The 17,028-nt window shown below is 39.7% G+C and overlaps 1 protein-coding gene across 2 annotated transcripts in view; it reads right to left on the minus strand.

Moving 5' to 3' along the window:
• Positions 1-4,322: 4,322 nt before the first annotated feature.
• map3k13 (mitogen-activated protein kinase kinase kinase 13) overlaps positions 4,323-17,028 on the minus strand; it is a 63,465-nt gene continuing 50,759 nt past the window's right edge. For both annotated transcript variants that reach the window (XM_061971493.1, XM_061971494.2), the window contains 5 exons: positions 15,520-15,663; positions 11,540-12,287; positions 11,390-11,460; positions 8,865-9,156; positions 4,323-5,356 (listed from right to left, as the gene is read on the minus strand). In XM_061971493.1, coding sequence (XP_061827477.1) covers positions 5,258-5,356; positions 8,865-9,156; positions 11,390-11,460; positions 11,540-12,287; positions 15,520-15,663 — 1,354 coding nt within the window. In that variant the 3' untranslated portion in view covers positions 4,323-5,257. The remainder of the gene's footprint in view (positions 5,357-8,864; positions 9,157-11,389; positions 11,461-11,539; positions 12,288-15,519; positions 15,664-17,028) is intronic.

A 17,028-nucleotide genomic window follows, 5' to 3' on the forward strand; every position in this document is an offset into this window, starting at 1 on the left:
CTTTCTTTAAATAATACTTCAAGAAGAAGCTGCCAGAAATGAAAAAAAAAAAGAGCACTTGCCCGTCATTCATAATAAATTAATCAATAATGGTGTAGGCCAGCTACAAAGAAAAATGATGAAAGTAAACATGATACTTCACAGGATTGACAGCTTGATTACAATACACGAGGTTAATTCACATAAACACGATGTCGGGAGAGGGATGGAGGAGGCTCAAGATGAGGCAGCAGCCTTTGCAAAGCTTTGAAGCAAAAAAAAACAAAGACTAAGTAAAAAATAAAAAATAAAATCTTAGGTTTATCTCTGCTGCCTGCACACCTACAAGTGTTCAATACTGATGCGAAACACCATAGAAATGCTTCTTTGCAGTTGGTTTAAGCTGGTCATTGGTGAAACAAACTTTTACATACGGAGGAAATTAACACTGTTGTAAGGTTACAGGGGGAAAAAATCAAAAATATTATTTTTATCCGTCTTATATTCCTCATACACACACTTGAACTGGCTGAAAAAGGGTTTTCCAGTCATCAAAATTGCTCAAAACAGGAAAAAAAAAATAAAAAATCTACACAAATGCAGTATCCCTTTTTAAACACAGCAAAACCTAATAAATATAATATTGCTGAGCTTATGTCATTATGGGATTCGGCACTTTATCATAAAAAGTAGGAGAGCGGTCTATTTACATAATTCGTTGCATTTGTCGCCATCTAGCGGCTGTTGTTATATTGCTCCTGTTCTTAACCAGCAACATCAGGCCTGAGCATTCATTCACTTTTAGAAAAAAAAAAAAAAAAACGCACATATAAAGAATTTGCAGAGTTCCCACTAGCCGAGCGGTCACTGTGTGTCTAGCCAGCTAGACCTCCATCCTGAGCCAGCAAACTATGCGTACAATTGCTTTTGTTGGAAATGATGTGTTCCTTTATAGTAAACAATCACCCTGCCATAAAGTGTCACATGGGGAGACGCTGCACCGAAAAATAAAATAAAGAAGGATATCACATCTGCAATCGCCTTCATCACATATCCTCAATAATTGTTAAAAAAAAAAAAAAAAAAAAAGTTCTATACTTAAGCATACTTGCCAACCTCCGATTTCGGGAGGTGGGGGTTGGGGGCGTGGTTAAGAGGAGAGGAGTATATTGACAACTAGAATTCACCAAGTCAAGTATTTTTATATATATATATATATATATATATATATATATATACATATATATATATATATATATATATATATACATATATATATACATATGTATATATCCTGAAAATATGCAAACAAAACTGTGTTTAGATAATTGATACTTCAAACTTGCATAAATAAATATTAAGGAATATAACATAACTTGGCTTCTGAGAGCTTCAAAATGTAATGAATAAAATGCTAAAGCTGTTGATAAGCAAGCATTTATTTTAATAATTAAATATGGTCATTTTAAATGAATTATTATGATAATTTAAAATTAAATTAATTATTTCAAATATGTTTATTTTAATGTATAATTCTATGGCTGGATGTAATAAGGAGTCAGAAAAAATACAAATAAAAATGCAATTAATTTTGATGTTTTTAGCAAAAAATAGTAAAAATTGATTTTTTTTTTTTTTTTTTTTAAATTAATAAATATATTTATTTTTAGGTAAGATAAACATAATAATACAATTTATCTCTAGTCTGGATGATTTATTTCTTGTCACCCTGTTGTGAAAAAAGGCTGTCCTCACTCAGGTCCGCATGGAGGCCACGCCCCCTCCAGCTCCGGCTGAAAATCGGGAGATTTTTGGGAGAATATTTGTCCCGGGAGGTTTTCGGGAGAGGCGCTGGATTTCGGGAGTCTCCCGGAAAATTCGGGAGGGTTGGCAAGTATGCTTATGCACAAAAATTGTCGCTTTGTGTTACAGTGGGAATGGAATGTGTAACGGTTTTTATTGGAGGTGAACGTATCCTTTTCTGCTTGTGTGATTAGTTTGCGCTTGCTGCACGGTTGTAAGGCCATGCCGATGTGTTACTGAGAGTATAACATTATGTTAAAAATAAAAAATATATTTATAGACTTCAGCGTGTTGTCTTTGTTCATTTTCGGGTTGCGTCCTGTCCTGCTGTGATGTCACATTATCTATCCATCCAGCCATACATCCATTTTATACCGCTTGTCTCTCTCAAGGTGTACTGGAGCCTATCCCAGCTGCACTCGGGTGGGAGGTTGGGTACACCCTGGACAAGTCGCCCCCTCATCGCAGATAGTCAACATTCTCACACTAGGGCCAATTTAGTGCTATTAGCTACACTAGTGTGAGCCAACTAAAAGCCGGGTGCAGCGTACTGAAACTGTAGCACCTTGCGGGAAAATGTGGGAAGCAAGCCAGGTATGCATTGTGCACACACCGTTATACTGGAGGCCACTATTTGAGGATAAACTGTATGGTGAACACAAGAAAGGTTGCAAAAATACAGTCTGACAGACAGTACAGGCCAAAAGTTTGGACACACCTTCTCCTCATTCAATGCCTTTTCTTTATTTTCATGACTATTTACATTGTAGATTGTCACATCAAAACTATGAATGAACACATGCGGAGTTATGTACTTAACAAAAAAGGGTGAAATAACTGAAAACATGTTTTATATTATAGTTTCTTCAAAATAGCCGCCCTTTGCTCTGATTACTGCTTCGCATTCTCTCCTTGAGCTTCACCTGAAATGGTTTTCACTTCACAGGTGTCATAGTTTTGATGCCTTCAGTGACAATCTATAATGTAAATTAAAGTTTAAGTTAAAGTAAAAGTACCAATGATTGTCACACACACACTAGGTGTGGTGAAATTTGTTCTCTGCATTTCACCCATCCCCTTATTCACCCCCCGGGAGGTGAGAGGAGCAGTGGGCAGCAGCGGTGGCCACGCCCGGGAATCATTTTTGGTGATTTAACCCCCAATTCCAACCCTTGATGCTGCGTGCCAAGCAGGGAGGTAATGGGTCCCATTTTTATAGTCTTTGTTGGTCATGAATAGTCATAATAGTCATGAAGTAGTCATGATGAGGCCAGGTGCCTCAAAAAGTCCCAAAACATCATAAGGGACCCATCTCACCCTGGACATAAACTTTTTGAACTGCTGCCCTCGGGCAGGAGATACAGGACAATAAAAGGCCAGACAAACATATTTAAGAACACTTTTTACCCGAGAGCAATAGTGTCGCTGAACACAAGACAAGAATGACTGTGCATGTGAGCTTGGTATTTTTATGTATTTTATGTAGGGATGTCCGATAATGGCTTTTTGCCGATATCCCGATATTGTCCAACTCTTTAATTACCAATACCGATATCAACCGAAATATACAGTCGTGGAATCAACACATTATTATGCCTAATTTGGACAACCAGGTAAGGTGAAAATAAGGTACTTTTAAAAATAAATAAACAAATAAAATAAGATGAATAAATTAAAAACATTTTCTTGAATAAAAAAGAAAGTAAAACAATATAAAAACAGTTACATAGAAACTAGTAATTAATGAAAATGAGTAAAATTAACTGTTAAAGGTTAGTACTATTAGTGGACCAGCAGCACGCACAATCATGTGTGCTTACGGACTGTATCCCTTGCAGACTGTATTGATATATATTGATATATAATGTAGGAACCAGAATATTAATAACAGAAGGAAACAACCCTTTTGTGTGAATAAGTGTGAATGAGGGGAGGAAGGTTTTTTGGGTTGGTGCACTAATTGTAAGTGTATCTTGTGTTTTTTATGTTGATTTAATAAAAAATTTAAAAAATAAAAAAAAATAAAAAAAATAAAAAAACAGATACCGATAAAAAAAAAAAGATACAGATAATTTCCGATATTACATTTTAACGCATTTATCGGCCGATATTATTGGACATCTCTAATTTTATGTATTTTTATCTATTTATCTATGTTCTTGTGTGTTATTATGAATTTGCACTAAATACGTTTTGCTTTCAATTTCGTTGTACAATGTACAATGACAATAAAGATATATTCTATTCTATGAAAATAAAAGAAATGCATTAAAATGAGAAGCTGGGTCCACCCTTTGCTCGGATTACTGTTTTGCACACTCTTGGCATTCTCTTGATGAGCTTCAAGCACAACCTGTGAAGTGAAAACCATTTCAGGTGACCACTTCTTGAAGCTCATCGAGAGAACGCCAAGAGTGTGCGAAAAAGTAATCGGAGCAAAGGGTGGCTATTTTGAAGAAACTAGAATAGAAAACATGTTTTTTTGGTTAAGTACATACAGTAACTCCGCATGTGTTCATTCGTAGTTTTGATGTGACAATCTACAATGTAAACAGTCATGAAAATAAAGAAAACGCATGGAATGAGGAGATGATGTGTCCAAACTTTTGGCCTGTACTGTACAGTAATTGGCCCAGTCCAGTTTGCACCGGTCCTCGAACAATTCCTGAGAGGAGACTTGAAAAGGATATCTTCAATCATAGCTTGCTCCGCCCAATGCGGTCTTCTGGCAGCGTATTGCACGTTGCAGGCTGCACATGCATGCCGTGGGGAAGTCACAGCAAGGGTCCCGATGACACATAATGGAGTCCGACGACGAGGCAGGTTGGTCATGCTGGTGTTTATAATGCTCGCTGTGTGGCACCCCCGCCATTGTTCTGGTTGGAGGCGGGACCTGCTCTCTGCGATGTAAACTCATAATAAAACCAGGCGATGATGTTTTGGTACCAGAGGGCGCTGTGTGCCAATTTTGGATTTGTAAAGCAATACAACGAAGATGGTAGTGATGCTCCCCATCTGGGTCACCTGAGAGATTAACAGTGATGTAATCGCTGTCGGCCTTAAACCGATCAGCGCTTCAATACGTCCGTGCATCTCCGTTTCAAACCACAATGTGGAAATCGTGCAAAATGTTTCTCCTGACGAGTCTTTTCGTCACACAGACGTCCTGAATTGTCCCTCAGAATTGAAAAATAAATCATAAATGTTACATTATCACCTGTGCAGTTTCATTCTGATAGGGAATCCCTGCCATGACTTGCCTGAATGCTGTGCTGAGCATGAAGGTAAAGGTATGAAGGCATGGGGGGAAGAAGGAAGGGGACCTCTGGTTGAGATTGCTACAAGGATTTGTTCTTTTTTTTTTTTGTACATCATTGTCCTCTTATTGCTGTCGTCTCTGCAGTACCCATTGGGACGCAGTTGGTTCCAGGCAAAAGCTAAATTATATTTAAAAAAAATAAGATAAAGTGTGGATTTACCACGAGGAAGGAGCTCCTTTGTTGTTACGAATGGTGGCATCTGAGCACTCTGCTTCGGACGAGTCACAGTCTGAATCCCCAAACTGAAGAGGATTCTAAAAACACAAACACAAACACCCGGTTAAGTTTTAAAACATTGTTTAAAAATGTGAGAAAGAATACAGGATTTATCAAATATGAAAATACACAGTGGTGGGTATGATACGAGGATATAATTTGGATCAAGTGCACTCACTAGTCACGATATTAGGTACACCAAATGTGACCCAATTCAAGAGGTGTGTTAATGAACAAATTGTCCCCTGAAATTAAAATGGTGTGGTTGTAGTTTGGAATTGTTAAGAGCTGCACATAGTGCTATTAAATAATTAAAATTGCAAGCATGTCCATACCACCTTTCAATTTCACAGTCAATGGGGAAGTGCAGGTTATGAGATAAAGGGCATACACTGGAACTGCCAATCACAAGGTGGAGACATTATTATTATTATTATTATTATTACACATTTCTTGCAGCAAACAGTGGACCCTCTAATACAGGGGTCCTCAACCTTTGTTGCCCCAGGGACCGGTTTAATGTAGGCATTATTTTCAGGGACTGGCCTTCCACGTGTGACAAACTAATACAGCAAAAATAAGTGCATGAAAAATACAACTCACTATAACGCTGAATTAATAGGACTGGGCTTGTTTCTTTGCGATGAGAAGAAATGGTCCCCAGCAGGTTGATGGTATATAATATACACCATCGGCAGGTTGATGATATATAATATACATACAGACATATATACATACATACACACACATACACACACATATATATATATATATATGGTAAATGGGTTATACTTGTATAGCGCTTTTCTACCTTCAAGGTACTCAAAACGCTTTGACACTATTTCACCATTCACACACTGATGGCAGGAGCTGCCATGCAAGGCCCTAACCACGACCCATCAGGAGCAAGGGTGAAGTGTCTTGCTCAAGGACACAACGGACGTGACGCGGTTGGTAGAAGGTGGGGATTGAACCAGGAACCCTCAGGTTACTGGCACGGCCACTCTCCCAACTGCGCCACACCGTCCCCACATACATACATACATATATATATATGCATGCAGAAGGTATCATACATACATACACACACACACACGCATACACATACACATACACATACACACATACACACACACACACACACACACACACACACACACACACACACACACACACACACACACACACACACACACACACACACACACACACACACATATATATACACGCACGCACACACACTATCAACCTGCAAGGATGGACTGCACATGGAAATTAGCCATAGGCTATAATCCGACACATTTCCATTTTATATGTTCATGAATGTGCATTGTCGCATGTAACAAAGATATAACAAATTGTGACTTCCTATTAGGAGTTTAATTATACATCTATGAACAAGCTTATTGGTGCGTTTGGTGGGACAGACAAAAGTTCAATCGGATTAAATCCGGTTGTTTATAAATCATTTAATGTCCCTGAACCAGTGGTTGGGGACAACTGCTCTAATAGAAAATGTGTCCCAATTTGTCCCTAGGGGTTATCTCTCTTCATATACAACAGTCCTGTAATTAACACATATTATAGATGCCAATGTTCACAGATGACTATAACAGTGAACTGTTAAGCCCATTTGAGCTCTGTTGCCAACCAAAACAGCAGCACATACCGAGTCACATAAACGGTCTCTCAGATGAATTGAAGTGTGGCGGTACTAGACTTAGACTTAGACAAACTTTAATGATCCACAAGGGAAATTGTTCCACACAGTAGCTCAGTTACAAAGGATGGAAAGGACAATGCAGGTACAAAATGGAGTAAAAATGTACCGTAGTAGCAATATAAAATATAACATATGTACAGTATATGATATATACTGATATATTATATTTTTATATCGTATATACAATATATAACAATTACCATGTAAAATATTACAGTATATGTAACAGCTGCAGAAAAAAATAGAGAGTAGATCCAGCAGAAAATGTACATTATAAACAAAGAGAGGTAGATAACATAGAAGGTGTCAGGTAATAGGGGCGGTATGGCGTGGTGAAGTGTCCTTGGGCAGGACACTTCACCCTTGCCCCCGGTGCCGCTCACACTAGTGAATGAATGATGAATGAATGATAGGTGGTGGTCGGAGGGGGCCATAGGCGCAAACTGGCAGCCTCGCTTCCGTCAGTCTACCTCAGGGCAGCTGTGGCTACAAATGTAGCTTACCACCACCAGGTGTGAATGAATGATGGGTTGGGTTCCCACTTCTCTGTGAGCGCTTTGAGTATCTAATAATAGAAAAGCGCAATATAAAATCCAATCCATTATTATTATTATCATTATTATTAATAGACAGATATCATCTGTTGCTGTATGGCGAGTGATTATATTACTACATCTTGTTAATAAGTTCCTTCAGCTACATTATATGATCATATCTTAAGATGGTTCTAGCTCTATTTCTCAAAATGTTTCTTATTTTATCATTATGAAAATTTGATTTACTGTTTTTATAATCCCTCCCTCTTGCTGTTGAGTAAATATATACAGCACTCGGTCACCATAAAAGGTAAGGATGGGTACTGTTCAAATTTCAACCGAAACGGTACTGGTGTGTGTTATTGAATATTAATTTGTTTAATAATGACATCATTTATTTTATTTGACGTTCAGCAATGAGATGAAAATAACTTGTCCAGTTGTTAATTTTTTTTTTTTTTTCCCCTGAGTCATTTATAGTATTTATTATATAGTAGACTTTGCATGCATTTGCAATTCCAATAAGTTAAATCACAGCACATACTAAAAAATTTCAAAACCCCTCTTGGGAGGTAGAAGGGTCTCAGTAACAGGCATAGTACTTCCACATTGGCCGTCTGTATCGGCTGACATGTACAGGCAGACCACGCCCCTCGGCTCTTCATGACAGCTCTGCTCCGATGAAAGAGAAACGGCTCCAACTCCATGAGAGAGTTCGCAAAATATCTTTATGGAGCCATGTTTCTATGAACACCATCACGTTTGATTCCCTGTACTCCAGACAAACTTTGTTTCCCATTTTCTTCTTTTGCGACTGGACATCGGTGTGTAGCAGGCAGCGGCGGTGTTTTCTCTTCGCCGCCATGCTGCCATATTCCCCCTCTTCCTCCTCCTCTGCACCGTTGCCTTTCCCTAGCTGCTTGTATTTTCACATCAAACACATCAGCGGCTGGGCTTGCTTTCATTAACAGCTGTGTGGTATTGGACTAACAGTAGCGCGCAGCTGTTTTAACAGGACGTCGGCGCCAGAGTAATATTTTTCCAAATGTCACCATTGTGGTCAGTCCAACACAAACTTATTGCAGTCGCACAACACAGAATAAAAGATAACACTTGGGAAAAAAAACACCTAAATGACCAGCAGAGCAGCACAAACAGAAGCGTGCACATGCAATAAAGGTTTCAAAAATGGCACCATTTGATTTTACGTGGACATGCACTTATATTGCTATTTAATTTTACAGGAGCTCGGTGCATTGAATATTAAATCATTTTTTCAGTACTAACCTCATAGCTGTGTTCATCCGAGCACAGTTTGCCCAAGGAGATCTGGGTCTTTACCCTCCGGACGGCACACTCCTTGTCAGACAAGCCGTCTGACTGGGTGGAGATGTCTATGGGGATGTCCGGCGTGTGCGACAGCAGCTCGTCCAGATGCTCCTCCTGGCTGGCGCTTAGCCTCTCCAGTGGTCCGCTGTGGGAGTGGTCGCTGGTGTTTCCCTCCTCTCCGTCAGACACGGACAGGTTCTCCGAGCTGAAGGTGGAGTAGGACTGGAAGCTGCTCATACAGCGATGAGGTCTATGAGCAGCCACAAAAAAAATAGTAATTTTATTTGAGCAAATCATTCAGCTTATGATACATGGCACGGCAGCTGCACCGCTGCAGACAGGGAGAGGCTCCAGAGAGTGGTAAAGGCAGCACAGCGGATCATCGGCTGCCCTCTCCCCTCCCTGATAGACATTTACACCTCCCGCTGCCTCAGCAGAGCTACCAACATTATAAAGGACAGCTCCCACCCTGGCTTTGACCTGTTAGACCTGCTGCCCTCAGGAAGGCCCTATAGGGTCATCAGGTCTAAAACAAAGACTCAAGAACAGTTTTTTCCCTAAAGCCATAACCACGGTGAACTCTCATAGGCACTGATTTTATAGTTTAGCACCTCTCTGTGTGCAATTTTTACTTTCCACCCACAGTCTGAATGCTTCTGTATATATGTATATAGTATAATATTTAAACAACACATTCAGAACATTCGTTCTCAGGACTGGACTGTGCACCTTACCTCCTTTTGCACTATTTTTATTTTTCTTTCCTTCCTATGTTTTGCATATTTGTAGACTGTCGCACTGATACTGGAGTTGCTTTTAATCTCATTGTACTTGTGTATAGTGACAATAAAAGGCTTTCTATTCTATTCTATATTATTGGTAATCATTTAGTGTACAGGCATGTGAGCACCCTTTGAGGAAAAAAAGAGGAAAACCTATGGAAAAAAAGAGGAAGTTCTGCCACACAAGCCCCAAAATAAAAAAAATAAAAATCAAGACTACATTTCCTGCAATTGGGAGCATTTCAAATCAAATCAAACATTATTTATATAGCACTTTTCATGCACAGGCAAGTGGCAAGCACAAGGTGTTGTACAAAACAAACAACAAAAATAGAAGAAGAGAAGAAAACACACACATGCACATACAGCACTATTGACAATAACAAGGCAGAAACTAAACATGGCATGGCACTGAGGATTTGAGGTAAAACACCACCTTTGAGGCATCCACACTGGAGAATAACTAAAATTAACATTGTACATGTACATATATTTCTATACCTTATTTCACCTTTAGATTTCTACCAACCTCTTTTGGTAAGTCCTTTTGAGACTTACATTGTTTGGGGGTGTTGAGGTGGCGGGGGGTGGGTGGGGGGTAGCGGGGGTGTATATTGTAGCGTCCTGGAAGAGTTAGTGCTGCAAGGGGTTCTGGGTACTTGTTCTGTTGTGTTTATGTTGTGTTACGGTGCGGATGTTCTCCCGAAATGTGTTTGTCATTCTTGTTTGGTGTGGGTTCACAGTGTGTGGCGCATATATGTAACACTGTTAAAGTTGTTTATACGGCCACCCTCAGTGTGACCTGTATGGCTGTTGACCAAGTATGCTATGCATTCACTTGTGTGTGTGAAAAGCCGTAGATATTATGTGACTGGGCCGGCCCGCAAAGGCAGTGCCTTTAAGGCACGCCCCCAATATTGTTGTCTGGGCGGAAAACGGTAGAAATTCGGGAGAATGTTTGCCCCGGGAGATTTTCGGGAGGGGCACTGAAATTCGGGAGTGTCCCGGGAAAATCGGGAGGGCTGGCAAGTATGACTGGGAGACGCAACTGCTCTGTACTTCTCCCTACGTCCGTGTACCACTCCGTACAGCGGCGTTTTAAAAAGTCATACATTTTACTTTTTGAAACCGATACCGATAATTTCCGATATTACATTTTAAAGCATTTATCGGCCGATATCGCCGCTATATAATCGGACATCTCAAATTTTTTGTAAAAAATTTACTAACACATCTTTGTGTTGAAAATGTAAAGTAAAATTCTATGACATGCATGCAAATAATTCTGAAAACGTTTCCCTTTTGGCAACAATATCCTGAGGTAATATACTCCCGGTGTTATGACTTCTGTTCACATCCGTCACGTCATCTAACGATGTTTGGATTGTAATCACCCAAATATTATTAGCAGCAAAGTAAACAGCCGTCAATGTTGTGGCTCGGAGAGCGAAGTTAGCCAGCTGGGTAGCAAACGAGCGAGCTCGTTTCGGTGCGCCTGATCGTCTCTCCGTCCCTCAACTCAGTGCGGCGTTCAAGCAAGAAAAACATGGTACCCGCGGCTGAGGCGAACTTTCTTTATTGATATTTCAATTAAAAAACACTGAAGTGATATTTTGACGCAAAAATTAATGTTTTAAAAACACGGATTTCCGCCGTCACGCGGACATTTCACATGCCTGAGTGGACATAAATGCACTTTACCTCTGTCTCCTTGGAAACTCCACCTCACTGTCCACCTCTCCTTCCTCCTCTTCAGATGACTCATCACCACCCTGTAAGAAAAGTAATTACAACGTATTCATTATCTCTCTGACTTTCCTTCACATAAACATAATTTAAACTGATGCTGACCTTCCTCAGAGGTCTGAGTGTGCGGGGAAGTGCGGTCGGAAGGGCGTGTGGATTCTGGAAGGCCTCCTGTTTCCGGGCCTCTGCCTTGTTCGCGACGTCTCCATCATCATCAAAACCTGGATCTTTCTTAGGAGCCCCCAAAGACGACTGTGTGCCTTCTTGAGAATTGAGTAGCTCTGGCTGGCCGGGTGCAGGAAGGGCTTCCTGACAGTGAAGGCATCCAGGCAAGGGGTGTGCCTGGCAACAGGGACACAAAGACCCAGCACCAGTACCTGGTAAAGGATTGGAGCTCGTGGATGAGGCCCGCTGTCGTGAGTCTGCATCCACCACCGTGGAGATCAGGTCGGGGCTGGAACCGGAAACCCGGCGCTGCAGGTGATCCGTCTGGGGGCTACGGAGGGCGGCAGCAGGCCCAAAATAACGCAGGTTATTGGCACAGTTCACCACGGCCTCTTCGCGGCCCTTCAATGGGAGCTGGGGCGCTGCGGGAGGCAGTGGCAGGTGATGGTGGTGATGCTGATGAGTTAGCTCCTGTAACGACCGGGCATCTTCTGGCACCACTGCGACAGGTTTCAGCATCCCGAGGAACTCGTTATGGCTTCCTTTGCTATTGGCGCGGCGATGGCGGGGCTTGCTTCGGTAGCGGGATTTGCCAGGAGGGGTGGAGATTTTTGGGCTGGCGGACAACGGTGAGGGGGAAGGGAGGGCGTCCACACTCGGTATCCCATCAGAACGGAGCAAGTCAGGCCTGGAAATAAAGATATAGCGTATTCAATTATGCAACTTTTCATTAATGTTTTAAATACATTTTGATATTGCTTGCATGAAAATGATGCCACAAAAGTCGCCCAGAAATGTGTGTGATGTTACAGTCTGGTATTGCGCAAGACTTCAGCAAAAATTGCAAGACTTGAAATCAGAGTATCTTAAGCAGAAGTGTCAAAAGTGACATTTGTGGGTTGCAGGTCACTTTTTCAACAGCCCACAGCACATTCAAGAGACTACTATTACTAAAATTGTTTTTAAAAACATAAAAAATGAAAGAGCAAACAGGTACATATAACAAGAAAATAATAATGTAATGCTGACATACAGGAAGTTTTTTTCTTTTTTAAATCTATATATTCAACTTGTTTTGAAAATGAAAATATCAAAATGGCCTATACTTTTTTGCGTCCCTAAGTCGGAAAAAACTTTGGACACCCCCGATCTAAAGGAAACATAAAATACACAAAAAGAGGAACGCAAAACACTTGTATCATGTGATGCCACCACAAAAAAAGTGTGATGATGGCCATTGAACTGGACACTAGAAAATGCATAATGAATTGTCATGGATGAGAGTTGGTGAAAGACTAGCTTGTAGTTTGATTCTATTTTTTAAAAACATCTATACATACATACCACCTTGCTAGTGACAGTCACAACTCTGGTACCAGGCTAGCCCTGAGAGGTGCTCTCACCCACCTTAAACCCAAAACTGATGTTTTGAAAAAGACTTATGTATAAGGCAATCACTTACTGGAATCCACTTCCACAATGTCTGGTATCAATCACCAGCAGAGTGGGTTTTAAGAATAGACTGAGAGGAGAAGTATTGCGGAAAGAGATTATTCTAGATTGTACCTAGTTAAGTTAAGTTAAAGTTAAAGTACCAATGACTGTCACAGACACACTAGGTGTGGTGAAATTTGTCCTCTGCATTTGACCCATCCCCTTGTTCACCCCCTAGGAAGTGGAAGGAGCAGTGAGCAGCAGCGGTGGCCGCGCCCGGGAATCATTTTTGGTGATTTAACCCCCAATTCCAAACCTTGATGCTGAGGGCCAAGCAGGGTGGTAATGGGTCCCATTTTTATAGTCTTTGGTATGACTCGGCCGGGGTTTGAACTCACAACCTATCGATCTCAGGGCGGACACTAACCATTAGGCCACTATCTTCTTTTGACTTATTTTTTGCTGAAATTCATTCTTGTTTCTGGTTATCGTTTTTATATTGATATTATCTTGATTTTGTATGTACTTTATGTCATATTTTATTCATAATGGTACTTTTTCGTCACTTAGAATATTGTTTGTCTTTGGTACACTAATGTGTATATTGTAGGTCATTGGTTCTTTTGTTTTATTTTTGCAAAAAATATATATCTATTTCTTATATTGCTCTTTTTTTATCTTTGGTATAAACATTATTAAGTAAACTCCAAGTTATTGTTTTTTTGTTTTTTGTTGTTGCTATTTTTGTATTACAAAATTGTATTATTGAGCATTGTAATCTTTTGTTTTGGGATTGTGTGATGTTTTTTGCCTGGACCCCAGAAAGAGTAGTCTCCACTGCGGTGTAGACTAATGGGGATCCTTAATAAACTCATCAACACTAGGACCTAAATTATTCAATCTCTATATAAATGACATTTGTAAAGTTACAAAATATTCAAAGTTAGTATTATTTGCGGATGATACAACAGCGTTTTGTTCAGGAGAGAACACACAGAAGATAATACAAATAATAACAGAAGAAATTAACAAATTAAAAAGATGGTTTGACAAAAACAGACTATCTTTGAATCTCAGTAAAACTAAAATAATGCTATTTGGCAACAGTAGAAGATAAAGTCAAACACAAATACAAATAGACGGAGTAGAAATTGAAAGAGTAAATTAAACCAAATTTCTAGGTATAATGATTGATAAATTGAACTGGAAATCTCATGTAAAAAATATACAACATAAAGTAGCGAGAAACACATCAATAATAAAAAAAGCAAAACATGTTCTAGACCAAAAATCACTTCATATTCTCTACTGCTCGCTAGTGTTACCATATCTGAGTTACTGTGTAGAAATATGGGGAAATAACTACAAAAGTGCACTTCATTCACTAACGGTGTTACAAAAAAGATCAGTTAGAATAATACATAATGTTGGACATAGAGAACATACAAATCCTTTATTTATTGAATCAAAAATGCTGAAATTCCATGACATAGTGAATATGCAAACAGCTAAAATTATACACAAAGCAAACTATAACCTGCTACCCAAGAATATACAACAATTCTTCTCAAAAAAAGAGGAGAAATATAATCTTAGACAAAAATGTAATTTAAAACATTTGTACGCACGTACAACACTTAAGACCTTCAGTATATCAGTATGTGGAATTAAATTATGGAATGGATTAAGCAAAGCAATCAAACAATGTACTAATATGATCCACTTCAAGAAACTCTTCAAACTTAAAGTGTTTACAAAGTACAAAGAACAAGAACCATGACAAACATTCTCAATTTATTTCATCCATCCATTCATTCATTCTCAAAATAATCTTACTTATCTCATCATATGAAATATGACTTACTTCACCAATTATTATTATTAAATTATTATTATTTATTTATTTTTATTGTGATTACTTATGGAGTATATTGTGAACAAATTGTGAACAGGAAGTGAACAAAAAGTTTTAGCAACTGTTATGTAAAAGGGGTAGGATTAAATAAGCTCTGCTTCTTCCTACTCCTTTTCGAACATGTTGAAAAGAGAAACTGGAAATTGTGATGTATCATGTTGTATGCTTGCATGTTCGAAATAAACTCAAACTCAAACTCAAAACTAAACATATCAGCGTTGTAACCATGAAAGTGGAGTCACAAGTACACAAGTCTCTGTTCTGGCTGCTCAGTATAATGTGCTGTGTTGTCGAAATGTGACAAGACTTACCTCCCTGGTACAAAAATTATTCCTCACATTGCACCTTTATCACTGTGCCTGTATCCTTCACACACTAATAGTTAATGGTGACAATGTATTGTTAAATTTTATTATATAAGTGTACACTTCTTTTTACACTTGCATGACAATGTTACATATGACTTTAAATAGGACATCATGTATTACTCTGGGAAAACTTGTTGACACTATAGATGGAGAATTTGTATGATTTGCAGCTGTATTTTACTTATGATGCTGGTGAGTCTTACCTTTTGGCAGTGGGCATCCCAGGTTTGTGAGAAATGCTTCCTTTTTTCTTGATCAACTTTTCTACTGCGTTTGACCGCACGATGGGCCTGACGAGGTGGCGCTTGTAAGTCCCTGGGTATTTCTTCTCCACAGCCTGCTCTCTCCTGTCGGAAGTGGTTTTCCATATTTAGAACATGAATAAAACTTCCACACTAATTCATGTTTGACTAACAAAAACAGGTCAAAAATGACCCCAAATGAAAGGAGGAGGTAGACACTGTAAATTTCCACTAGTGGATGTCATGGAGACAAATAAACACAGGCCTGGGAAGTTCAGCCTATAAAATAAACACAGGCGTGAGCCCAGACTGACATGTGACTGAAACGCTGGATTATTTTTTGCCTCAAAGAAACTCACCCAAACGTTTTTTAATGCTGGGATAGTACCTTAAACAAAACCAGACCGACACTGTAATATCACTAAAATTTGCTTCATTTTGTCCACCAGCAACGCTGAGATCATTATTCATGCGTTCGTTATGTCTCGTCTTGATTACTGTAACGTGTTATTTTTGGGCCTCCCTATGTCTAGCATTAAAAGATTACAGTTGGTACAAAATGCGGCTGCTAGACTTTTGACAAGAACAAGAAAGTTTGATCATATTACGCCTATACTGTATATACCTATACATATACCTATACTGGCTCACCTGCACTGGCTTCCTGTGCACTAAAGATGCCACTTTAAGGTTTTACTACTTACGTATAAAATACTAAACGGTCTGGCTCCATCCTATCTTGCTGATTGTATTGACCCGGCAAGAAATCTGCTTTCTAGGAACTCCGGCTCATTAGTGATTCCCAGCGCCCAAAAATAGTCTGCGGGCTATAGAGCGTTTTCTATTCGGGCTCCGGTACTCTGGAATGCCCTCCCGGTAACAGTTAGATATGCTACCACAGTAGAAGAATTTAAGTCCCATCTTAAAACTCATTTGTATACTCTTGCTTTTAAATAGAACCCCCTTTTAGACCAGTTGATCTGCCGTATCTTTTCTGCTCTGTCCCCCTCCCCTATCAGATGACCACAGATGAAGCGCTAGCTGTTCAAAGTCGGGACCCGGGATGGACCACTCATCTGTGTATCAGCTGGTGACGTCTCCGCGTTTTTGACTTTTCTCCATTCAAGATGATCCCCTGCTGGCCCCACTATGGACTGGACTCTCACACTATTAACTACATCCACTCGACGTCCATTGCACCGGTCGCCCAGGGGTGGGTGGGGGTCCCCACATCTGCGGTCCCAACCAAGGTTTCTCATTGTATCCCATTAGGTGGAGTTTTTTGTTGCCCTGATATGGGATCTGAGCTGAGGATGTTGTTGTGGCTTGTGCAGCCCTTTGAGACACTTGTGATTAAGGGCTATATAAATAAACTTTGATTGATTGATTGATATACTGTACGTACGGCCGAATGGATCTCATTATATTGCGCAGAAAACCTAACGCCTGTAGCCTTCTCTAGTAAGGAAG

This window comes from Nerophis lumbriciformis, linkage group LG13 (assembly GCF_033978685.3).
Source record: "Nerophis lumbriciformis linkage group LG13, RoL_Nlum_v2.1, whole genome shotgun sequence".
Classification (NCBI taxonomy): domain Eukaryota; kingdom Metazoa; phylum Chordata; class Actinopteri; order Syngnathiformes; family Syngnathidae; genus Nerophis; species Nerophis lumbriciformis.